The 27618-nt window shown below is 31.3% G+C and overlaps 1 protein-coding gene across 1 annotated transcript; it reads right to left on the reverse strand.

Moving 5' to 3' along the window:
- Nucleotides 1-54: 54 nt before the first annotated feature.
- Nucleotides 55-27618, reverse strand: LOC114329619 (phytanoyl-CoA dioxygenase domain-containing protein 1 homolog). Its single transcript, XM_028278791.2, has 5 exons — nucleotides 27435-27618; nucleotides 5529-5678; nucleotides 4375-4639; nucleotides 3605-3850; nucleotides 55-291 (listed from the first exon to the last, which is right to left on the reverse strand). The coding sequence occupies exons 1-5, from the start codon at nucleotides 27456-27458 to the stop codon at nucleotides 119-121; spliced, it is 858 nt and encodes a 285-aa protein (XP_028134592.1). The 5' UTR covers nucleotides 27459-27618; the 3' UTR covers nucleotides 55-118.

The following is a 27618-nucleotide window of genomic DNA, read 5'->3' on the forward strand; positions in this document are numbered from 1 at the left end:
TTATGTTAATAGGAAGTACGGATTATCAAAGGGTCCATATTTCTTAAAAAACTCTTTGAAAAATATCCTTTATTTAACAATTTGTACACCTAAATAATTAACGGTAGATAATGGCAAATTAGTTTCTGTACAGATTTAAAAACTGCCTGTTTGTGGGCTGCAACCAATTGTCTTTGGAGTATGTAGTGTTCTTGCTTTCTACAATGTGGAAGGTATAGGCGTGTCTTGACTTATCTGACTTATTTGCTTCGCTGTAGTGTACTACTTGGCCGTGTATTAAGATACAACTACCTACAAATAAAAAATACGTAAATAGTACAGTGAATCAAGATATTTTATTTAGAGTGCATCTTTAAAGTAGATGATAAATGTAAAAGTGACATAAATTTCATTGGAAAAGTATAAATGGATCAACGGTAACGATATATTCATCATTCAGCCTATACTTGTGCACTGCTGAACGTAGGCCTCACGTAGTTCACCCCACAAATTTCTTTTCTGAGCCGCTTGCATCCAATTTCGGACTATCCAGTTCCCTATGCCCTGCCCAGTTCCATTTCAAGGTCGATATTCTTTTGATTGCGTTGGTTACTCCCGATCTCAGAATTTATTACCTTACCAAAGAAACAGCGGAGCAAAAAAGTGCGGAGAATATAGGCTAATAAGTCTAATGAGCCATACATTAAAACTTTTTCTTAAAATTATACATCGTAGAATATACAAGCTATGCGAAGAGAGAATACAAGACACACAGTTTGGATTCATGAAAGGCGTAGGTACAAGAGATGCACTGTTTAGTCTACAGGTTTTATTTCAAAGATGCGGAGATATGACGTGCGATATTTACACCTGTTTTGTGGACTACCAAAAAGCATTTGATACAGTTCAACACCGAAAAATGATGGATGTTCTAACAAAAGCCCAAATGGATGATAAAGACAGAGTATAATACAAAATTTATACTGGAACCAATCAGCCACAATAAGAACGAATCATGAAGTGAACCAACGGAAGCGATCCAGATTCTAAGAGGCGTTAGACAAGGTTGTACACTTTCACCTATATTATTTAACCTATATTCAGAGGAAATATTTAGTGAGGCCTTGAAAAATTGCGAACATTGAATACTTCTAAATGAAGAACGCCTAAACAACATCCGCTATGTAGATGACACCGTTATTTTTGCAGACAGTTTGAACAGTTTACAGCAACTGTGAAAGATTTGGACTTCAAGTAAATATATCAAAAACTAAATTTATGATCATCAGCAAAAATAAAATTAGAGACGCCCAACTACTTATCAATAATACATTAGTGGATCGAGTAAAACAGTATAACTATCTTGGAACAATAGTAAACGAACAATTGGATCACTCAAAAGAAATAAAATGTAGAATAAAGAAGGCTAGGAGTGCATTAAATAACATGGCCAAACTCTTTAAAAGCCACAACCTTAATCTGGAGATAAAAATAACGCTCCTACGATGTTATATCTTCTCAATATTGTATTACGGAGTTGAATCCTGGACACTCACTGAAGCAATGGAGAAAAAACTTAAAGCCTTCGAGATGTGGCAAGAGAACCAACGAGATCGTATTACGAAGAGTGGGCAAAGAAAGAGAGGTGATGTTATACCATTAAAAGGAGAAAGTTAGAATATCTCGGACACAGAATGAGAAACGGCACTAAATACAGATTACTGAAGGTAATCCTTCAAGGTAAAGTATTCGGAAAGCGAGGAATTGGGAGAAGAAGAATATCATGGTTAAAGAACCTGAGGAAATGGTTCTAAACAACAACAACTAATATATTTAAAACATCAGTTAATAAAATAATTATAGCCAGACTGATCGCCAATATTCGAAACGAATAGCCACTAAAAGAAGAAGGTATTCGGTCTCAGAGTTAATCTCAACATGGACCGTTCCATTGCCCTCTGTATTGTTCGAATTTTGTTTGCGGACGTCTTAGTGAGCGTTAGCATATCGCACCATAGGTTAGAACTGGCAGCACACATTGATCAAAGACCTTTTTCTTTAATCAGATGGGATGAGCTGATTTAAAAACGTCTCTTAGCTTTCCATAAGTCACCCAAGTCAACCCTATTCTACGTATTAATTCATTGGTCTGGTTGTCTCTATTTAAACGAATTTCGTATCCCAGATATTTGTATGCTGATGCTGTATATAACAAGTTGGTGTCTTATAATTATAAACTAACTAATGTAAAGATAGAAATTAAAATCTATTATAATATAATATATAAGTAAACCTATGTTTTTGCCTGATGTGGTATTTCCACTGACCAGTGGTCAATCTTTAGAAATTATGTAGGATAAGTAGGATAGAAAATGTTAAGTAGATAGGTATAGGAAAATATATTGTAAAATAAATGAGCAAAACTGGTGAATCGGCGAATGAGCCTTAAGGGCCCGTAGTCATACAACTCCAAAGGAAAAAAAAGTTGGTGTCTTAGAAATTTCTAATAGTACGGCTTCTGGAGTACAGATGGCTTCGCGCTAGACTAGGAAGTTGTGAAGTGGCAAGAATCAAGAGAGAGATTCGTCAGGTCAGTTCGTTCTGTTTTGTCTTTCCACTTTAGTTTTTAATGAAAGGGTTATATTTTACAACAAATATATGCACAAAACTAATATTATAATAGTAAATAGTGATAATTTCTAGTAGAAAGATGTTAATAACGTTTAATTTATATAAAAACGACTTATTTATCAATACAAATGAATTTTTCTGGAAGCAAGTTCTAGAAAAATCGTTACAATAGGCTTTTAATTTACATTAAATTTTTCTATGTAGAAATGTAGAAAAACAAACGTTTTTCAGTGTTTTATTGTAAGATTAAATTTTTCTTCTACAAAGAATAATTAATATACCTAATCAATATCTCAAAGTATTTAGCCGGAAATTTTACTGATATTAAATCATAACGGAAAATTCTTGTTTTCTAATAGTCTAGCTTAGATCTAGTCTGAGCAATTCTCAGCTGAACTTACAACTAAGAGTCAAGTTCCTAAAATGTTATGTGTATCCTGTATTACTATATACGGATGTGAAACCTGGATCGTGAAGGTTAACATGATGAACAAATTAGAAGCCTTCGAGATGTGATCATATCGTAGAATGCTCAGAATATCATGGGTTCAACGCATTTCAAACAGAGAAGTCTTAAACGGAGTAGGTCAATGCGAAGGTGACTTAATGAAGTTGATAAAAAAAGAGAAAACTTAAATATCTGGGGCTCATAATGAGAGATAGAAGATACAGGATGCTGCAGTTAATACTCAATGGAAAGATCGACGGAAAAAGAGGAATTGGTAGGAAGAAATATTCATGGCTCCGAAACCTTCGTCAATGGACTGGATTATCAGTAGATCAATTATTAGGCAATCACAATTTAATCTTATATTATAAGATCGAAAACGATACAGACAAATTGTCATGGAAGCTACCCACGCCTAAAGTTTGGACACGGTACTTAAAGAAGAAGAAGAATAGTCTAGTAATTTTCTATATATATTCAGGGTAATTAAGAATAAAAACAGAAGCTACGAACTACTAAATTTGTCATTTTTAATACAAATCTCACCTTTGGTAACTGGAACTGGAGAAAAACTACTTTTTTGATAATAAGGAGCAGCTGAGTTATATATCAGCAGCTCATCCGCATTTGGATCAGGATTTCTGATGAATCGCCTATGGATTCCACCGTTATGAGACCTCCTAGAGAACCACAAGCAACCGTTTTCTACAGTGGCATCATCCAGAGCTATCCAGAAGCCAGCTACTTTCAGAGGGTCGGTGTGTAGATATGAGGCATCTTGGTGAGCAGTTACTAAAAAGTTAAAGATAATAAGTACGTAGAGATTTACGTAACTAGTTTTTAACATCACGCGAAATATCTAAAAAAAATCTATGCAAAATTTGAGGTGGACCGGTCAAGAAGATTTTGAGTTACAATGCCCATTGGCTTTGAAAAAATAAGTTTTGAGAAAAATTCGTTTAAAGTTTTGACAACTTATATTTTTAATTTCTCTTTTGTTTGTCTAATCGTAAAGTGATGCACACCGAAACATTTTTTTGAATCGCGCAGTAATTTACAAAAGAGAAGGGGAACAACTGTTGCACGTTTCTCACTACGCTCAAGGGTACTGGCGCGAAGCTGCTGCACACTGATTCGAAGGTAGGGATATTCAACGTACTGTATTTCCGATTATTTTACTCCGATAAATCTGAAATTTTCAGAGAGTACCTATTCTTGAATTTAAAATACAAATAAACAAAAACGAAAATTTCAAAATTTTCACACCCCCACCCCCCTTAATGAATACATCAAATAAATTAAAGAACAATATTTACCTTCACTTCCAATCTTTGGATTTTTGAAGATGTACATGCTCTGTGGGATAACTGGTTCTTCGAAACCTAATTGAAAAGCAGCCTCTTTTATTTTTTCGGAAAACGTGTGCTTCTTGAAAACAGGATTAAGTTCGTGAAGAGCGTGGCCTATTTTGTTCAGTGAATTTTCCGGCTCTACCAGTAGTTCTCCATTTGGTCCTAGAGCTCCTTGCTCGTAGAAATAAGCTATTTTATCACCGCTGTCTAAGAAATACTTGTCTTTGTTCTAAAACATGAAAAATATCTTACTTATGAAGAAAAACTGTGCAGTATCCAATAGAAACAAAAGTAAGTGATCAAAGAAAACAACAAAACAACTAAAAATGTAAATAAACGAGCAAAAAAGTAAGATAATGATAATCAGCGGCATAGAAGATAATGAAATAAAGATAAAATCTAAAAACTCAAAATTAGAAATAGTTACAACTTACGAATATCTGGGAAGTATAATAATTACTAAAGACGGAAAAATAGACTGGGAAATAACAAATAGAGCAAGGAAATCTAGCCCCAATACTGGGAAAAACAGGAATTGCATGAGAAACAAGATAAAAATAGGTACCAAAATAGTAATACCGACTGTGTTCTATACAAGTAAAAATTGGAAAATTCTGGAAAAACATAAGAGCAGGATAAATACAATGAAGATTAAATACCTAAGAAGGATAGTTGCAAAGACAAAATGGGATATATTAAGCAACGATACTATTACGATAAGGACCAACCACGAACCAATAATAAATAAAATAGCAAAGAGACACACGAATTGGTATGGGCATCTAATGACGATGTAACCCAACAAATTACAAAAAAAATCCACATGAAGAAAAAGAGGCAGACTAAAAAAAACGTATTAGAGGCGGGAAAGTTAAACAAAAATCACTCGAGGAATTGAAAATAATGGCAAGAAATAGAAAAGAATGGAAGAGATGGGTGAATGAAAATTAAAATACCTAGCCCAAATACGACACCCTGATAGGGTAAAAGGAAGGGGAGAAGGAAAGAAAACAAAACAACGATGGTTAAAAACGAATCATCAAGAAATAAAACTCAATGTTCAGTTTTTTGTTCATTCATATTTCGCCTTCAAATAAAAAATACTGTACTTTACTTACTTGTTGTGACTCAGAATGTGTTGTACTGAATACTGTTCTCTTTGATTCGCCTGGCATAGATTTTATAAGGTTTTGTGCTTCATTTTTCATTTCTTCCACTTCTTCTGGTGTGAATAAATTTTCAATGACCGCGAAACCTTCAGTTTCAAACTGAAAATAATGATAAAATGAATATTGAATTAATATTGGACAATTATACAAATATAGTCCTACATATTTTTGAAAGTTTGATATCAAAAACATAAAGATCTGAAGTCGATATTCGATGAAAGCCTCAGCACCTAAATCTTTTGTGGAACAAATTGGTATAGAGGCAATCATCGATAGACTATAGGATGTTGAAATGCAACAAGCACTCTGATTGTAACATTACAAAACACTAAATGGAGCACTAATCTCAGGCCAGGAGTATGAGTGCGAAAAGGGTTTCTTGATCTCGCCCAAAAATAAAAGAAATAAGATTTCAAGAAAATGAGAAATTCACTGTCGCAGCAAAATGAGACCATGTCTGTTAATGCATGGGCATAATGCAGTAGCATAAGCAAGAGGGAGGATTATTGTATCAAAACAATTAATAAAAGTTAAAAAAACCATTTCCAACATTCAAAACCTAATTGAAAAAACATTGCAATTTTTTGCTTATAAATAAATTGAATAACTTTTATTGTTCTCTGGGGAAAAATTATTTTTTATATTCGAAAAGGTGGTAAGTTTAAAAAAAAGTTGTCCTATGATCAGACTTTACGAAGTTGCTCACTTTTTTCAAATTGGTGATATCAAAAAATGAAATATCTCCGGTACTTATTAATGGACGTTTTTTTATAATTAACAAATTAGGATTTTGAAAAAATTCCAGCTTTTCGAATTAGCCCAGTAAATGAACAGGAAATACAACGATACCGTGTAATTTTCAGGAGCAACTCCGAGAAAATTTGGATTTCAGTTCTACTTACCCTCCACTTCAAAGTTGAATTTGTGCCGTTGGTTGCTTTTACTTGGGGGGGGGGGGGGTGAAAAAACAAACGTTCATGATAAGCCCGTAAATGTATTAATTGACTGATTTTAAGCAACTTTTGTTCTATAGAGTTGTTTTATGTAAGTCAACACTTTTCGAGATATTTGAGATTGAAAATGTTTATTTTTCGACAAAAAAACTACGTTTTCGAACGATTTTCCCCAAATAACCAAAAAAAAAATATTTTATCAAAAAAAAATCTTTTTATCAAAAGTGTAGCTTATAAAAAAACAAAAAAAGGTGTATCAGTTAAATCTATAAACCGAGTAAAAGCAAAGTTGTAGGTCATGAAAAATACATTGTTAGTCGTCTAGTTCCAAATCGAATATTTCAACGTGAATTCACCGAAAAATTAAGCACCTTTCGGGAAAAATTCATTTAAACTTTTTTAAAGCGTTAACAAAAAGCATTATTTTAATTGTTTATACAAATTTCTAGCATTAAAAATAAGCGAGTTACGCTCAAAATAAAGTTGGCCCTCTTTTTTTGGTAAAAAAATCATGAAAATCTCCCCGTGTTTAGCTCCCCAAATGAAATAAATCGTTAACGCTTTATAAACAATTTACTTTACTTTTATATTTCTTATATGATCTGTCAGTTTCACCGGTTTAAAGTGCTTATTTTTGAAAGTGTTACAGTTGAAAGGGCTTGGACGAGTCACTATGCACGAGTGTATGCAAACTTCGAATAGCCATAGCCTAACCAATTTTAGTGTTACGGAAAAGCAAAATGAAACTATCATATTTATAACAGCAAAACCTACATTTTTTTACTCTTTGCGATTTTTCGTATTACCAATACTTTTTAAGTTATTTCGAAAAAAGAATATTTTTCCAAAAATTGTAGAAAAATTTTTTTTAATACACAACCTATTTTTTTTTTCAAAAATAAGCACGTCAAACCGGTTAAACTTATAGATCATATAAACAGTATACATACATTTAATATGGTAAAGCGGTAACGATTAATTTAGGGGGCTAAATAGAGACACATTTCCACATTTTTCTTTAACAAAAAAAAAAGGGGACAACTTTTTTTTCAGCGTAACTCGTTAATTTTTGATGCTAGAAACTTGTGTAAAAAATAAAAATAAAGCTAAATGCAGATTTTTTTTATATTCGGTTCAGATTTGGACCACCATCTCCATATAGCCATTTCAGCATCCTCATGCCTCATCAGTGAAGCTATGCAGTCACAAATCTGAAGGAATACAAACAATCTGACTATTTTAAGGGAAACCATCGCGGAAACAATGGTTCCACCTCTTGAGACGCATTCTAGCGACATCTCTCGTATTAAGAGGAAAACGAAAAGCCCTAGATACAAAGTTTACTACCTTTTAAACAATTAGAATAATTGAAATAAAATACAGTAAACAATATTTTAAATCCAAGACTTTTCGTTAATAAACTGCTTTCTGGCTGCATCTCGTATCTCCGGATTTTACAATATACACACACCGGCAAAATTAGCCGAACACGTTAAAAATGGGACATGTTTGATGTCTCGTATTTCATAAACCAGTGGTCCGATTTGAGTGATTCTTTTAGTATGTTATAGCCTTATTATTTAAGAATACCGGTGTAATAATATTGTTGCTAGACAGGTAAATGTCATTTTATACCGGGGGTAACAAGCATACTGTGTTTTTTTCTTAAAGTTCGGAACACCCTGTGGAATATACCAGCATATATAAAATATTAAAATTAAAACTCGATTGTAGAATTATGCTTTCTTAACATTTTCTTTTTTGATTCATTTGCATATGTTAGAAAATAAAAAAGTTATGTGCTTTAAGAACTAACCATGTTTTTTATCAATAAATCCTCATAGTAGGGGAGAAAAGTATTCTAAATTTGCAATTACCCGAGCGTTCTTGAGACCTGCAGTGGATTGTGAAGAGTGGGTGCTACAACCAAAAAAAGTTAAGTTAAGTTTTTTATAAAGTGTGGGACTCTCCATTTTTCAATTTAATTTTCCATTTCCACCAATCGTTTTTTTCCGATTTTAGCGCCATTTATCCATAATAGGAAAAAATATTGCGAATAAAAGTTGCTTATTTTTACGTCAAGGATCCAAATCTGCAATAAAAATTGGGGGCTCCTATTTAATATTTTAATGTAACCCCCCACTCCACCTCCGTGCGGGGTCGTGTTTGGTGCCATTCGGTAGATTTTTGAAAAATATTGAATAGGTGTATTTTGCAGTTTTACGATCTGATGTTCATTTCGCAAATTATTTCAGGGTTCGTATTTATAATTTTTAATTTACCCCCCACCCCTCTCCGTGTGGTGTCATGAGCCCCCACGGAGGTGGGGTGGGGGATTTAATTTAAAATCTTAAATAGGAGCCCTCAATTTTGATTGCAGATTTGGATTCTTTACGTAAAAATAAGCAACTTGTATTCGACTTTTATTCGAATTATGGATAGATAGCGCTATAATCGGAGAAAAATGATTGTTTCAAATGGAAAATTAAATTAAAAAATGAAAAGTCCCCCACTTTATGGAAAACTTAACTTAACCTCTTTCGGATATTAGCACATACTCTTCATAGCGCTCGAGTAACTGCAAATTTAGTATACTTTCCTCCCCTACTATGAGGATTTATTGATGAAAAACATGGATAGATGTTAACGCACATAACTTTTTTATTATCTCACATAAGTAAATGAATCGAAAAGTAAAATGTTAAGCAAGCCTAAGTCTACAATCGAGCATTAATTCTAATACTTTTCATATGCTAGAATATTTCACAGGGTGTTCCAAACTTTAAGAAAAAAACACAGTATGATTGGTACACCCGGTATAAAATGGTATTTACCTGTCTAGCAACAATATTATTACAACGATATTCTTAAATAATAAGGCTATAACATACTAAAAAAATCACTCAAATCGGACCACTGGTTTATGAAATACGAGACATCAAACATGTCCCATTTTTAACGTGTTCGGGTAATTTTGCCGGTGTGTGTATAATCACAGAGACGACGAAAATAGGAGAAAGCAAAAAGAACAATTAGGCCACGCATTTACCTTCTCTTCGTCTAGGAAAAGGACCGAAACACAGTTTCTAAATACTCAGAATTGACAATTGAGTAAAAATGGACAAGATAAATGCAGATTTTTGTTTATATTCGGTTCAGATTTGGACCACAATCTCCATATAGCCATTTCAGCATCCTCATGCCTCATCAGTGAAGCTATGCAGCCACAAATCTGAAGGAATACAAACAATCTGACTATTTTAAGGGAAACCATCGTGAAAACAATGGTTCCACCTCTTGAGACGCATTCTAGCGACACTTTAAAAAACACTTTAACACTTTAAAAAATAATAATCAGTTTTTCCCAAAAATTGCTTAATTTTTCGGTGATTTCACGTTGAAATATTCGATTTGGAATTAGACGAATAAGAACGTATTTTTCATGAGCTGCAACTTTGCTTTTACTCGATTTGTAGACTTTATTGATACACCATTTTTTAGCTTTTTTATAAGCTACACTTTTTGTAAGAACATTTTTTTCGATAAAATATATAATTTTTGAGTAATTTGCTGAAAACCGTCTGAAAACGTAGTTTTTTGTGGAAAAATAAACATTTTCAATCGCAAATATCTCGAAAAGTATTGACTTACGTAAAAAACTCTACAGAACAAAAGTTGCTAACCACTCAATTTATCCCTTTCCGGGCTTATCTTGAACGTATGTTTTTTCACCCCCGAGAAGGGGTGACTGTCACCCCCCAAGTAAAAGCAAACAAAGGCACAAATTCAAGTGCCAAGTGGAGGGTAAATATAACCTAAATCCAAATTTTCATGCAATTCGGAGTTGCTCCTGAAAATTAGACTCCAAAACGGTCATTTATTGGACTAAATGTGAAAAAAAGTTCTTTCCCGGGCAGTAGCGAAAAAGTTATTCTAAATGTTTTTAGCAAAAAATTGCAATGTTTTATCTACATTGTGGAAAATGGTGTCTTTTAACTTATTTTTTAATTCTTTTCATAGAATAACTCGCTCTCTTTTCTATTCGTAGAATAGTTGAGACAATCTGATTAATTCATCGGATATAATATTATAGTCCATTCTTTCACGGTTTTTGCTCTAAATTTTAAAGAACCGCTTGGATTGACATGAAATTTGGCATACGTATAGCTTACATGTCAAAGAAAAAAAGTGATATTGTGCCAATGTGTGCTTTTGCCCTGGGGGTGACTTTCACCCCCTTTTGGGGGTGAAAAAATAAATGTCCAAAATAAGTCCGGAAATGGATAAACTGACTAATTTTAAGTAACTTTTGTTCTATAGAGCTTTTTCGCCAAGTCAACACTTTTCGAGTTATTTGCGAGTGAATATGTTCATTTTTCAACAAAATAACCACATTTTTAGACGGTTTTTCGCAAATAACTCAAAAAGTAAGTATTTTGTCGAAAAAAACGTTCTCAGCAAAAATATAGTCTATAAAAAAGTAAAAAAAAATGGTGTACACGTTAGGTCTGTGGATCTCGCAGAACCAGAGTTATAGCCAATGAAAAATAGATTAATATTCACCAAATTTAAAATAGAATATTTCGACGTGAAATATCCAAAAAATTTAGCACTTTTTGGGAAAAACCCATTATAACTTTTTTAAATCGTTTAAAAAAGCTTTATTTCTGTTTTTACAAAAAGTTTATAGCATTAAATTTAAGCAAGTTACGCTCAAAATAAAGTTGGTCCCTTTTGTTTTTGCAAAAAAAAATCGGGAAGACCACCCCCTAATTAACAACTTAAATGAAATTAATCGTTAGCGCTCCACAAATTATTTTATTTATGTTGTGTTTATATGATCTGTAAGTTTTATCGATTTAAAGTGCTTATTTTTGAAAAAATTTGGTTTCAAAGTAAAATTTTTAAAAATTTAAATTTTGAAAAATATGTTTTTTTTTTTCAAAATAACTTAAAAATTGTTAGAGATACCAAAAATCTCGAAAAACAAAAAAGTCAGATTTGCTTTTCTGAATATCATGTATTTTTTATTGTTTTTCTGTTAGACAAAAATTGATTGAGATTTGGTGTTTCTAAATTTGCATACATTCGTGATCAGTGACTCGTTCAACCCCTTTTAACTACAGCCCTTTCAATAATCAGGACTTTGAACCGATCAAACTTACAGATCATATAAACAATATATAGGGTGAGGCAGATAACTGGCCTATTAGAAATATCTCGAGAACTAAAGGCAACAGAATCATGAAAATTGGAATAAAGGGGTTTTTAGGGATGATCTATTAAAGGAAAATATTTTCATCTCTTTGCAACTTCCGTTTATACCGGAATTTGCTTATAACTTGGTTTTTTTAAATGGGACACCCTGTATATTTTTCCATTTTTGGATTCTACTCAATATCTTCTTTCTTAAAATATGAGATTTTGTAATATTATACAGAGTATTTTAAAAGATATTTACGTTTTTTTATTAATTTCGTAGCAAAATTCACACCCTGTAGAATTGTAATAGTTTGACATTAAAAACTCTGCTTACGTTCAAGTGATTTTGAATATAGTCTATTATTGTTAAGAATCATTAGTATAGCTAATTTTGAAATATTAGTATACAGGGTTGGTCGAAACTCGGAATGAATATTTTCTGAGTTTTTTTACATAGAACACCCTGTATTTTAGTATTGTAATGAAATGATATTTCATAGTACTTTTTATTTTATAAGTATTCCCTATACCTAACTGCTTTAATTTGTGAGTTATTGGTGATTCAAGCTAAACATTAATTGCAACAAAAAATAGGTAAAATTTTATTAGGTTGGCCATGAAAATATTCAATCACAAACAATTTTTCAGAAATAAATACATATTAATCCAGACCGATCCTTAAAATTACCAATAATGGTTTAGCTATCAAAATAGCTACGTAGTTAAGATTGTTGCTGCGACTAACAATTCAGCACAAATTAAAGCAGTTAGGTATAGGGAATGCTCAAGAAATAAAAAAGTACCATAAAATATCATTTCATTACAATACTAAAATACAGGGTGTTCCATTTAAGAAAACTCAGAAAATACTCATTCCGAGTTTCGACCAACCCTGTATACTAAAATTAAAAATTTAGCTATACTAATGATTCTTAACAATAGTAGACTATATTAAAAATCATTTGAACGTAAGTAAAGTTCTAGTTGTCAAACTACTACAATTCTACAGGGTGTGAATATTGCTACGAAATTAATAAACAAACGTAATTATCTTTTAAAATACCCTGTATAACATTACAAATCCTCATATTTTAAGAAAGAAGACATCGAACAGAATCCAAAAATGTAAAAATATACAGGGTGTCCCATTTAAAAAAAAACTAAGTTATAAGCAACTTCCGGTATAACCGGAAGTTGCAAAGAGATGAAAATATTTTGATTTAATAGATCATCCTTCAAAACCCCTGTATTCCAATTTTCATAATTTAGGGGAGTGCAATTAGAACGAAAAGATACAATGTTTCGGAAAAAATCAAACAAGGTTATATTTTTCTAAAACTTTTTTTGTTAGTTTATAAATATGTTAAAGTAAAAAGTTCTACTCACAAATTTCGCCGCTAATTGTTTATTAATTGTTTAAACAATAACAATTGTTTTGTATAAATAATGTTAAGAATATGGGTGAATTCAACATTTTATTTTGATAAAAAATGTTTTTATTTTAGTTTTGATTATGGTGAACCCGAATCTGACATAACAATTTGCAAATTCAAAATGGCGGATTCAAAATGGCGGATTTTTTCCTAAAAATCCTTAAAAAGTAGTTGTAAAATCCGAATTTTTCTATAAAACGTGTTTGTTTACACATATGTGGATATTTTTGAGATGTTGCTGAACCTGAATCAAATTTTGATAATTTAAATTATAAAATGGCAGATCCAAAATGGCGTATAACTTAAAAAATAGTTGTAAAATCATAATTTATTTACAAAATGTATTTATTTCTACATATATTTATTTTTGAGAGCTTTGATAAACCTAACTTAAATGTTAACATTATAAACTATAAAATGGCGGATCCAAAATGCGGATTTTCTAAAACGAACATAAAAAAGAATATTTTTCTAAAACATTTATTGTCTTTATTTTTAACAGGTTGTTGAATCTGAATAAAAGATTCAAAATTTAAATTTCAAAATGGCGGATCCAAAATGGCGGATATTGAAATGAAAAACAAATAGAATCCAATCAAATAAATATGGAATTTCATTCTTAAAAAAAGGATAAACAAATAATTTTCACAATAATATTAAAAATTAAAATGTATTAGAAAGAAAGAACAAATTATTCAAAATCTATCTCTTCAATATTCAAAAAATTGTTGCAACGGGATCATAAATAAAAAATATATTCTTAGTCAAAAGCTCTGCATTTTCTAAAACTTTAAATGCAATCATAAAATATCAATTTTTATCAATTTTGTACAAGATATGTCAATAAAAAAAAATTTCAATTAGGAGTAAAATACCTATAATAGTTTTCATAATACTGAAAATTGTTATTATGGAAACTTGTTCAGAATTAAAAACGATGTGTCAATATGCAATTACACTCTTCTAATCGAAATATTGTGAACTATAAAGGTACATATTTATTGCGCGAAATATAATTTTTTTACATACCTCGTATAATATTGATAAAATATAATATTTTATATTTGCATATTAAGTGTTAGACCATGCACAGCTATTTATGACGAATAACTTTCTTCATAAAATTAATAATAAAACAGTTATAATAAATAATACGTTATATAATATTTAATTTATTAATATTAATATAATATAAAAAAAAACAAATTTTCGATTAGAAGGATATAATTACATATTGGAACATAGTTTTTAATTCCAAACAACTTTTCTTTATAAAAATTTTCGATATTGTGAAATATAAAGGTACTTTACTCTTGAGTGAAATTCATATTTTTTGACATACCTCGTACAAAATTAACAAAATTTGATATTTGATGGTTGTGTCTTATGTTATATACGATGCAAAGTATTTTATAAAGAATAACTTTTTTTCGTAAAACTCATATTAAAAAAGTTATCAATAGGTTCCAAGTTACGCAGACATACTGTATAAGAGCTAAAAAAAATTTTTTGTTGAACATTTATTATTGTTGAAGCTTATTATTAAATGTATTTTAGGTAAGTTTTACAGAAAAAAGTTTGGATCACTCTGTATATACATTTTTTCAGCTGGTAATTTTCGGTTTTTGTATTACATTTTTGTTATCGTTCTTAGTTTTCTCAAAAAGAAATTGTTTATTTCATTTTTAAATTAAAATAATTCAGTGTTTTTTAAAGATTACATCCTAAGCTTTAAAAAAGTATCAAAACAATTGTATTAGATATATTCAAACTTGAGTAATACCGTCTTAAAGTGGTAAGAATTCTGTAAAACTACGAAGTTTTTAAAAATTACATTTTTTGAGACATCGTATTATTTGAATTAAATTTTTGAGATTTTTTTTTAATGAAACATCGTTTAGTAAGATGATTGAGAGGTAAGTTGTGCAAATTTGAGAGTTTTATAAGTAAAATTGTATTAGTTACACATTTTTAAATCATTTTTAAACAACATTCATGTAAGGCTCAATTTCCGCCCACACCGTACTTATGTCCATACATTTTATTTCTTTCTATTAAAACCATAAGATAGCTTATTTCATCTTCTTTCATGTCCAATTTGTAAAATTTCTTTTGATCCATTAGTTAAAGAATTACATTAAAAAACTCAACCGTGCACTTCTTCCAACGCTAGTTTACAGTGCGCCAATGTGTGTGAGAAGGGTGACTTTAGCGTTATCAATAAAAAATTACAGAAGCTAGAGATTTAATTTTAGAAAAATCTTTATATGAGGTTTTTTTTGTAAAATTTTCTGAATTTTTCAATGGTGAAGTCAGTTTTTTTCTAAAAATTATATTTTCGGAGTTATTTAAAAAAACGTCTAACTTCGCTGTTCATTTGTTTAATAAAAAATGAAGCACCCACTTCTCGAGTAGAACTTTTTGATATGTTGTTTATTAAACATTTCTTAATGAAATTACAAAAAATTTTATCTTGTTTGATTTTTTCCGAAGTGAAAATCTAAATGCACTCCCCTAATTCTGTTGCTTTTAGTTCTCGAGATATTTCTAATAGGCCAGTTATCTGCCTCACCCTGTATACACGAGTCAAGAAACTTGTGAAGTCGTAACGATTAAGTTCATTTAAGATACTAATTAGGGGGTGATTTTCTCGATTTTTTTACCAAAACCAAAAGGGACTAACTTTATTTTGAGCGTAGCTTGTTTAATTTTGATGCTAGAATTTTTTTTTATAAAACAAAAATGAAGCTTTTTTTAAACACTTTAAATAAGTTGAAATGAGTTTTTCCCAAAATGTGCTTCATTTTTGGTTATTTCACGTTAAAGTATCCCATTTGGAATTTGACGAATATGAACCTACATTTTATTAGCTATAACTATGCTTCTACTAAGTGTAGAGACGTGATATATACACCATTTTTTAAATATTTTATAGGCTATATTTTTCCTAAGAATGTTTTTCGACAAAATACTTAATATTTGAGTTATTTGCAAAAAACCGTCTAAAAGCGTGGTTATTTTGTTGAAAAAATGAACATATTCATTGCCAAATAACTCGAAAAGTATTGACTTAGTGAAAAAACTCTATAGAACAAAAGTTACTTAAAATTAGCCAGTTTATCCATTTCCTGACTTTCTTTGGACGAATATTTTTTCACCCCCAAGAGGGGGTGAAAACCACCCCCGGGGCAAAAGCACATATCGGCACAATATCACTTTTTTTCGTTGATTTGTTAGCTATGTGTATGCCAAATTTCATGTCAATCCAAGCGGTTCTTTAAAATTTAGAGGTTTTGCAATATTTTACCGTTAAAGCAGTGGCGGCCCGTGAGGTAGTGCCATAGAGCCATGGCACTACCTTGCTAACTATGCAGAAACATATTTTTTATCTTAAAAACATTTTAATGCCTGTTTATTTTTTTTGTGAATATTTCTCTTTATTTTTATAAATTATATCAAATCTGGCAACTGTGTAGCGCAATGCAAATCTACCGACTCTGGCCACCCACAGCTGACCGGATAAAGGATGAAAATCATAAAAATCCCAGTGCCGAACGGCATAGTGGCTCGTGAGAAAAGAGAAAGATTGTATGAGCATCCTGTGTAAGTGACAGAGAGAGAGCGGTATTGCACTTTTAACATACGTTTAAATTGGAGTCTCCGTGCCAGGCTCGAAATCTCGAAAAGGAAGTTAGTGGATCTTAAGATACAATGTTTTAGATCTACATATTTCTAGTTTCTTTACGCGTTCGCTTGACGCTATTGTGTTTATTGTCTACTACTGTATTGTATATTTGTGTTTATACTCTACTATATTTTTTAATTTGTAATTATTAGTTAGTGCGTTGTGATCGTGGGTGTCGTAGGTATAAAAATAATATTTTGATTATTTTCTACGTTTAATTTATTTATTGACAATGAATCAAATTAGTATATTAAAAAACTCTTTTGGTGGTTTTTCGTTAGAAAAAAAAAACTACAAATTAAAGAACTCGGTCGGCCTTTACCCGATTTAAAAATTGAAAAACAAAGTGGAAATGGACAAAAACTTCGCTGTCGTAAGTTTAATAAAATTATTTATGATAAAAATAGCTGGTTGTGTGGTTGCGAACAAACTAATAAACTCTTCTGTTTTGTATGCGTTTTGTTTGGAGGTGACGAGACTTGGTCAAACAAAGGCACCGATGATCTTGTACATATATGGGAGAAATTGAAATCCCATGAAAAATCTAAAGTGCACATGAATAACGTTTTTAGCTTTTCAATGCTTGGTAAGTTAAATATAAAAACCCAATTAAATTCAGCTTATCGTGATACTCTATTTATATTTTATATCCTTTTTGACCATATCGTAAAACCGCCACAAAAAATTTAGGCAGCTGCCCGGATTCTGCACTACCTTCCTAAAGTTATACGAGCCGCCACTGCGTTAAAGAACGGACTATTAAACCGATCAAAACAATGGGTATGACATATTATACCGCGATCGAAGCGAAAAGGATCTAGATCAGCTCAGCTATAAATAAAAGAACTTTATTTTTATGTAATACTTAAATGTTAATTGAGTTTATCAGAAGTTGGCTGACAAAGTACGTACATACTGATAAGTTATTTAAATCACACAACTCGTTCAACATTATCATTTGTTCAGATTAGTCTTTTATAAATATCTCCAACAGATTAATATTGTTATGGTATATATTTTAAAATGGAATTTCACTATTAATAAATAAAAATACTATAGGTCCTGATAAAATGAAGTTAAAAGCATTCTCAGGAGTTTGTTTTCTCTTTTCAGGACTTTGGCCAAAAGTTCAAATGATTCAGTGGCTGAGAATAAAGCGTTATAATAAAAATCCTCTTTTCTATAAATATTTAGGCGAGTAGAAATTTCTTCTTAAGTTCCATCTTCCATCGAAGGTTGAAAATCACCACGGTTATGTGGATTCTATTGACCGCCGCTCTAAATGATTCTACAGGGTCGCGCCGTCCACGTGTGTAATGTGTACGGCGCACACAGGCGCCAGAAATTAAGGGGCGCCACTAGATTTGTTACAAAAATTTTACGCCGGTCAAAACAACACTTACCCATTTACCGACCTTTCCACCCTGTATAACCCAACTTCAAAGGTAGGCAAATTACGTATTGATTTATACAATCTGCCTAAACAAAAAAAAGAATGTGTGTGTACTTTGTACGCACGTAAGAAGTTATACTTCTAAATATGATTTCAATGAAATAAATATACTTTCGGACAGTTTATTTGTATTTTATTTAAAGATTAAATTAATTTTTACTTACTACTTTCCAAAAATGTTTATTAAAACAATATCAAAAATTAAAAAAAGATTAGAAAACACCAGGATTTGAACCGGGGACCTCTTGATCTCCAGCCCAACTCTCTACCACTGAGCTACACCCTTTTGTTTATACGGGCTACAAGATTTCTCAGATATAGTGACAAACATACGAAGTGAATTATAAAATATTTTAAATATTACTTATTATCTTATTCCCGAGGTAGACAAGTCCAAATACACAAAAATTATAATAATAGTTATTTATGATATAAATGTTAAAAAAGCACAATTTTAAGGCACGTATGTGAAAGATTCGTGTGAAAGATTCGCTTCGCTCATTCTGCAATTCACATGAGTACCTTAAAAATGTACTTTTTAACACCTATATCATACAACATTTTTTCTACAAACGTCTTATATATCAACAATTATAATTTATTCATTTTCAATTACAGGACAATACCTACAAAAACTTTTACTTGAACTTGACTGAGATTCCATTTTTCTTGACATTCCATGAAAACTGCCTATACTGTCAATACGTAAATCATAACAACTATAGAATAACATCTACTTTTATTTTTGTGTATTCTAACAAATTTTAATAGTTTTTTTCTACAAACGTGTTAAAAATGCAATAATACAGTTTAAATTAAATTTAAAAAAACCTTTTAAACCACCTTTTTCAAATTGCGCAAGTTGTATTATTAATATTAATGTTAATAAATGAAATATAAATATTTTGACGTTTCACAATTTGACAATTCACTTTTAACTGCAGTGCCTTAAAATTTTTAAAGCACTGGTGCTTTAAAGTAGCATTTTTAACGCTCCTATGGAGTGCTATAAATTGCATTTTTAACACGTTTATAGAAAAATATATTTAAAAACACTAATATATCCTTTCCACACCTTTTCTGGACTGATACATACATAAATTAAAAAAATTAGTAACGAACTCCATACTGTCTGTGTGCGCATGCGCGCAGATTAATAAAATTTCACCCTCAATCGCGCCTAAAGAAGTATAACTTCAAAAATCATGTACAGACCTGCAGCCACCCAGCCACCGGTCTAGCAGAATTTATGCTTTAAAACCATTGTACAAAAATTTGGCAGAAATTTATGATGTTTTTATATATGTGATGTAACACGTTCGGATTTTGATCTTGATTCAAAATATCAAGCTAGATGTTTAGGAGATAAAATATCAACATTTACATTCATATGGTCAGTCCACATATGATATGGTATGAAGTTCTGATGAAAGTTAACTTCGTTAGCAAAATTTTGCAATCAAAACATTGAATATGCAGCCTGCGTTAAATGCTTTACAAGAGTTAAAACAATTCTTGCTCGGGTTTCGAACAGATAGCAAATTTAATTTTGTTATTACCACAGCAAATGAAACTGCAGAGAAACTGGATGTGGAGCTCAGTTTTCAACCAGCCACAGCTACAGTTCGACGTTCGATTACGAATATCAAGACGAACTGAATTTTTTTTTATATACATAAAGCCGCATCAACCATGGAAGGTTATTAGCGGATGATTTATAACGAACTGATTTTGGATCCTAAAATGTCATACAAAGTTCATTTCTTTTATAGTGTTCTCGACCAAGCATTAATTTCAGTAAATGAAAGATTTTATATATTGGAAAATCATGTTGATTCTTTCAAAGTTTAATATAATTTGAACAACATTAAAGAAAACTCACAATTAATACTTTTTTGCAGAAATTTGCAAAAAAATGAAATTTAATGATCGTCTATATGGTATAGATAGATCGTCGTCGCGTCATAGGTAGATATTATAGCGGGAGACGATTTGTTTGAAGAAATTATACAGCTTGGGCCTTTGTTAAAAGAATTAAATAATGATGTTTGTAAAATTTTAAAATTTATATTTTTAAACGAGTTTACTGCAAGTTTATTGGTACTGACCATATCTGATGTAACTGCTGAACAAACTTTTTCTAAATTGAAACTTATAAAAAAACTAAAAACTAAATTTTCAATCTAATAACACATAAAACAACATCCAAAAATGTTATTTACATCCTACCAGACTGAAAACAATGGCAACCTTCTCTGAGGGATGAAGATGAGGGAATTTTACAATTTATAATTCACGTCCATCTGCTCAGCGCGGTTAAGTTCCAACGATAATGGTTCCGGGGAGGGGGAGGGGGGAAGAACATCGATTTACCAAGAACCAGGGCGATTTTTGAATGCCAGTATGTCAGTCCGCAAAATCAATCTAAATAAAATTTGTATCAACTCGACGATAAAAACTTAATATCTTTTGATCAGAGTGTTCTTTCGACAAAAACAAAAATGCGTTTTGAAGTTGAATAGTGCAACTTTCGTATGCAATTTTTGCATTTTGTCGCAAATGAAGTCAGTTTCTATAAAGTTGTTAAATAAATAAACGTTCCGGGATTTTTACAATTTTTTACAATTCTCATAATATCAATCAAATTTATTATCTAGTTCTATTGACCGGTCATTATGGAATTTGTATTGTTGGAACCTAATCTTCAAATAACATGGAATTTCGATTTTGAGTTTTGGCAACAAATATGAGGCATTTAAAATATGCCTAAAAGGCTGAATTTAAATTCTCACATTACAAATTATCTAAAACATTCTGACCCTACTGACCCCACACCTGCTTCTTTTCGACTGCACGTACGTTTTTCGAAATTATACAACTTCTACCTTCCACTGCAACATCCACTCAATGCCTTCTTCGTGGAAGCATTTCCCGAGACGTGAGATTATTTTTAATGTGAAAGTTTAAATTCAGTCTTTTTTATGCACCCTTCAAACGCCTTATATTTATTGCCAAAAAATTTATAACGCGAGCGTAACTGACATTCAAAATCGCCGGTCGCTTCAAGAACGGTTAATTCTACGCAAAAGTGCTAATAAACGGTTTTGTTCAGAATTATATCAACTACATTTCTTGTTTGGAAATTATTTTTTCTACGGGTTACCTATTCTTTGCAAATCAACGTTTTTTCGTGTTCCCCTCCCTTACAAGTGGAGTTTTAGGGGGAAGTCCAGGGGTAGGGGTAGCAAACTTTTTTTGTATCTCTTTGGGGTCCCACAATTGACATCTTCGGAAAAAGTCAGCTTGTTCGTATGATTTTTAGAGGTTCAGTGACATTTTTTTCTCTGACGACTGGAGATAAATAATTTAAATAGTACCTATCGGGTTGACCTTCAACACGAGTGTTAACAAACAATTTTACATTATAATAAAGAAAGATAATGAAACCAAGATATTGATATCAATATGTAATCAACCTGGACATAGGACAATTATTATTCATGGATAAATTCTTCAATATGTAATATCGTTGATTGATGTATTGGTGGTATATTAATATTTCAATATTAATATTAATATTAATATTTTATATTAATATTTCAATCAACGGTAATATTTACTCTGCACAACAAAAGATAGTTACGCTAGAAGGCAAACAAGATATCTAAAGGTCATGGAAATCGATTGAAAGAAAAGAAAAATATAAATAAAAATAAAACTATTCGGGTAGTGCAAGGATATACTAGCTGACAGAGTATTCAATATTCATTATATACCCTATTCCACGAACATACGCCTGTTTTGGCCGAATATTTTACTGTGCAAAATAGGAAGAACGAAAGTAAATTGCAAATTACATTGTTGTTTATTGGAATAATTATTAGCGCTATTTACTTTCGTATTTCTTATGTTGCACAGTAAAATATTCGTTGTCGAAGTAATCCAAAACAAGCGTATGTTCGTGGAATGGCCCATACATATTATTATCATTAAATCCAATGATTTATAATGTCGTTGGTAAATTCATTGATTATTAACTACTGACGTGGATCTTTCAGGCACAGCCTATTTTACTTCAAATCAGGCCCGAGGCACTACATAATTTTCGGACCCCTAACAAAAATTATAATAATAATAACTTTTTTAAATGTATTAATTATTTAATAGAAATATAGTTGCACCGGAAATTAAAATTTTATTAACAATAAATAAAATTTACCTATATCTAAATAATTAAACAATGTTTTTCTACAAACGTGTTAAAAATGCAAATTTTAGCACTCCATAGGAGCGTTAAAAATGTTACTTTAAAGCACTAGTGCTTTAAAAATTTTATGGCACTGCAGTTAAAATTGAAATGTCAAATTTTGAAAACAAACATATTTTTTACATGTCAAAATATTTTTTACATTTGATTTATTAACATTAATATTAACAGTTCAACTTGCGCAATTTGAAAAAGGTTTTTTAGAAGGTTTTTTAAAATTTAATTTAAACTGTATTATTGCATTTTTAACACGTTTGTAGGAAAAAACTATTAAAATTTGTTAGAATATACAACAATAAAAGTAGATGTTATTCTATAGTTGTTATAATTTACGTATTGACAGTATAGGCCGTTTTGATGTAATGTCAAGAAAAATATAAAAATGGAATGTCAGTCAAGTTCAAGTAAAAGTTTTTGTAGATATTGTCCTGTAATTGAGAATGAATAAATTATAATTATTGTTGATATATAAGACGTTTGTAGAAAAAATATTGTATGATATATGTGTTAAAATTACATTTTTAAGGCATTCATGTGAATTGCAGAATTCGCTTCGCTCATTCTGCAAACCTTCACATGCGTGCCTTAAAATTGTATTTTTAACAGTTATATCATAAATAACCCTTAATTGTTTAAAGTGCAAAAACTACCGTGAAATTTCTCTACTATGTACAGCATATAATATGTATGTATAAAGTCCTCACGTAAGTATTTTATAAACCAGCGGCTCCAACCACTAGCAGAAAATATTATTGGAGACTATTGGAGAGTATCAGACCGGCTTCAGACTGGGAAGATCGATATAATATTTACAGTCAATCAGGTCTTGAGCAAATCATGGGAACACGACATTGATGTTCACAACGTGTCTGTAGACCTCAGGCATATGATTGAGTCAAAAGGAAGAGACTATAGTATATATTGGCTGAATTGGTAATACCATACAAGCTAATTAGACTCATTAAAGCCACAATGGATGAAACTCAGTCAAGTCTACGGGTACAAAACCACCGGACAGACTTTTTCAAAATCTCGCAGTGACTGAAGTAGGGAGATGGGCTGGCCACAACATTGTTTAACCTGGCACTGGAGTATGCGGTTAGGCAAATGCAAACTGGACGAGCAAACCTACTGACCAACAGTAGGTTTACAACATTAATTCGATCAATAGCATGCTATGGCAGTGAAGCAAGTATCCTGAAAGAAACATCCAAAAACAAACTCGACATTATTCGAAAGGAAAGTAGCTAGGAGAATACTAGGACCTGCGAGGGAAAACGGAATCTTCAGAATCTTCGATGCAACAACGAGCTTTATCAACTTTATAAGGAAACACCCCTGTCAGACTTCATTAGAATACAAAGATTGCAATGGGCCGGCCATGTGATATGAATGGGAAAGGATAGGCCACCAAAAAGAGTAATGAACGCTAGGATGCAAGGAAAGAGACCGGTTGGAAAGCCAAGAAAGTGCTGGGAAGACACAGTAGGCAGCGATGCACAAGCATTTCTAATAGTCCGTGTATGGAGAAGAGCAGCCACAGATAAACAAGGGTGAAGGCAAAAAATAAAGGAGGCCAAGGCTCAATTTGGGCTGTAGTAAATTAGAAGAAGCAGAACAGGATGTGAGGACGAACTTCCTGTTTGTGCACTGTTTTGAGATGTAAAATATGATAATATGTCATATTTTGGTGCCTGCCGTTCCTGTTCTTTTAATTATTGGTTTTTTCGTTTTTCGCTGCCACTTAAATGTTTGTAACTCATGATAATAATGAAACGATTGCTCAGTTAAGAATAATGAGTGTTTAAAGGAATTTAATAAAGCGACTAATGATTAATGAATAGATTAATTGAACTTTGAATTAACTTAAAAAGCACAGGACTGAAAACTAATATGTACAAGCAAGCAATACCTTATCTTTGCAAGAACAAGAAAACGGCATCAATCATCAAACTAAATATTAAATTTAAAAGTGCATTTTGAATAAATATTATGACAATACGTGATCCTCTTGGTGATCCTTCGGAGTGGTGTCTAAATTTTGCTTATTGTTATACCGACAAGGCAATCTCAATCTACCTATTCTTATTACAGTTTTATGGATAAGAATGGTTTATGTTGGTTTATGAATATTACTCTACCCCAATTTGTTATCATTTATCATTTCCTGTTCGTAAAATTAAAATAATTTTGAAAATTTATTTTATTTTTTCAATAAAAATTTTCTTCCAGTGATCTTTTCGGGCCCCCTTAAAATTCGGGCCCGAGGCAGGGGCCTCATGGGCCTAGTGGTAATATAGGCCCTGCTTTCAGGACGTAAACTCCGACATGCGGTACGTCATACCGTTGCCTATTTTCCTACGTTTTCAATATGAATTTGTCTTATATCACTGTACCTTTATGTTTTTTTACATCAACTACAGAATGATTCTTCATACTGCTGTAGAATAAAATATTGCTCCAAATAAAATAAACACTTTATTTTTTCAAGGAAACTATGAACGCATGCATTTAAAAAAAAAATAATGTGTGGGTACTTTGTACGCACGTAAGAAGTTATACTTCTGTTATATGATTTCAACGAAATAAATATACTTTCAACAGGTTATTTGTATTTTATTTAAAGATTAAACTAATTTTTACTTACTACTTTCCAAAAATATTTATTAAAACAATACCAAAAATAAAAAAAAAATAAAAAACACAAGGATTCGAACCGGGGACCTCTCGATCTCCGGTCACACGCTCTACCACTGAGCTATATTCCCTTTGCTTTAACAGGTTACAAGATTTCTCATACATACCGACAAATTTAATAGACCAAGTGAAGTATACAAAAATACTTTAAATATACTTACTATTATTATAAAATATCTTATTCCCGAGGAAGACAAATCCAAACACACAAAAATTATAATAAATATATTTACTAAAAACACTAATATGTAATATATTCTTTTCACGCACACCTTATTTGCGCTACATAAAGATGTAGCGACTAATACCATACTGTCGGTGTGCGCATGCGCCAGGGAATGTAAAAATTCACCCTCGTGACTAAAGAAGTATAACTTCAAAAATGTTGGATGTTCTTACAAAATCCTTTATAAACTGAATTACAAAAAATTGATTATTGGTAACTAAAAAATAGTAAAATAATGTTGAGACCAGTTGAAAGTATAAAAATTGGATGAAATTTCTGCCATACTAATAGGGAAAAAAGTGGACTGCTTTTAACTATAGAAACGTAAACACTGACATGCGGTACGTAATACCGCAAGAAAAACTTTATCAACGTGGATAGACTATACAGTGAGCACGTAAAGGTTGGAATAAATTCATTTTATCGAGAATGGATGATTTTGGAAAAAAATCCCAAAACAGGTCAATTTTTATTTTTAAATTGCGACTTTTTGGCATATGTATCATACTAGTGACGTCACCCATCTGGGCGTGATGACGTCGTCTTAAAATTTTTTAAATGAGAATAGGGGTCGTGTGATAGCTCATTTGAAAGGTAATTTAATTCTCTATTCAGTAATATAAACATTAACATATTTATTTATACAGAGTGTCCAAAAAAATTTTTTTTTGAATTAAATTTATTGACATAAAAAGAAGAATGTGTGTAATTTATTTAACTTACAATACATTTTACTGCTATCAGAAAACAGGAAATAATGTTTATTTGACAAATAAATATTGTTTTTTGCTTAAATTCTATATCAAAGCCGCCACCCACCTTCCTCTGGACAGTTTAAACATTTAGTTTAAGCGAAAAGCAATGCATATTTTTCAAGTAAACATTTTTTTCTGTTTTCTGAGAGCAGTAAAATGTATTTTGGATTAAATAAATTACATGCATTCTTCTTTTTATGTCAATAAATTAAATTAAAAAAATGTTTTCTTGGACACCCTGTATAAATAATTATGTAAATGTTTATATTACTGAATAGAGAATTAAATTACCTTTCAAATGAGCTATCACACAACCCCTCTTCCCATTTAAAAAAATCATCGATGACGTCATCACGCCCAGATGGATGACGTCACTAGTATGATATGTATGCCAAAAAGTCGTAATTTAAAAACAAAAATTGACCTGTTTCAGGATTTTTTTCCAAAATTGTTCATTCTCGAGAAAATGAATTTATTCCAACCTTTACGTGCTCACTGTATAACCATACGACCATATACTAAAACTGGAGCAGTTGAGATCGAGCAGGTACAATTAACATTACACACCATTTGAAGGTACACGCAAATGGTATTCTAGGAATCTTTTATAAAACAGGTTCTACAAAATATATTTTCGCGGTATAGCACACCGCATGTCACGCGGTATGGCATGCCGCATGTCACGCGGTATGGCATACCGCATGCCAGTGGTTAAGGGTTAAAACATGAAATGTTAAGTAAAGTTCAGCAAAGAATACGCAAAACTTCAGAACAGCAAAACAAGAAAAACTAAAGGAAAATGATGGAATAATAGCGCTCTTTAGAATATTAATTTGTCAAGAAAATATTACTGATTCACATATAAATCTATTAGAAAACGCAAAATTTTCCGTATATGATGTGCATAGTTCCATTGTTAATCATCCTGGTTGGATATAGCCAACAAAATTTGAATTTTATTTACCTCTCCCACGTTGATCTATGACGACCAAAGGTTTACTAATCGATATTTTAAATTTTCAACATTACATAAACTGAGAAAATCACCGGAAATGTTTGCCGATATGAACAAGCACTAAAAATACAATTTCTGTCATTTATATTCTCAAAAAACAAACCAATTTCAAATATAAACAAATAACGAATTTTAAGACATCAATTAAGTAAAGTGACTTAAACAATACCTTTCTTTTTACGTCGTCGAACATTGTCTTAATTATTCACTAAACTACAATAATTTTATCACTGTTAAAGAGATTTTCAAACTCGTTTTAATTAAAGCCAAATCGTATCTGGCAAATTCTGTTTTCAAAGCACTTAAGTGATTGGAAACAGTTGACTTTAGTCCCAAGTCCCATTGAGAAGGTC

This window comes from Diabrotica virgifera, chromosome 7 (assembly GCF_917563875.1).
Source record: "Diabrotica virgifera virgifera chromosome 7, PGI_DIABVI_V3a".
Lineage (NCBI taxonomy): Eukaryota > Metazoa > Arthropoda > Insecta > Coleoptera > Chrysomelidae > Diabrotica > Diabrotica virgifera.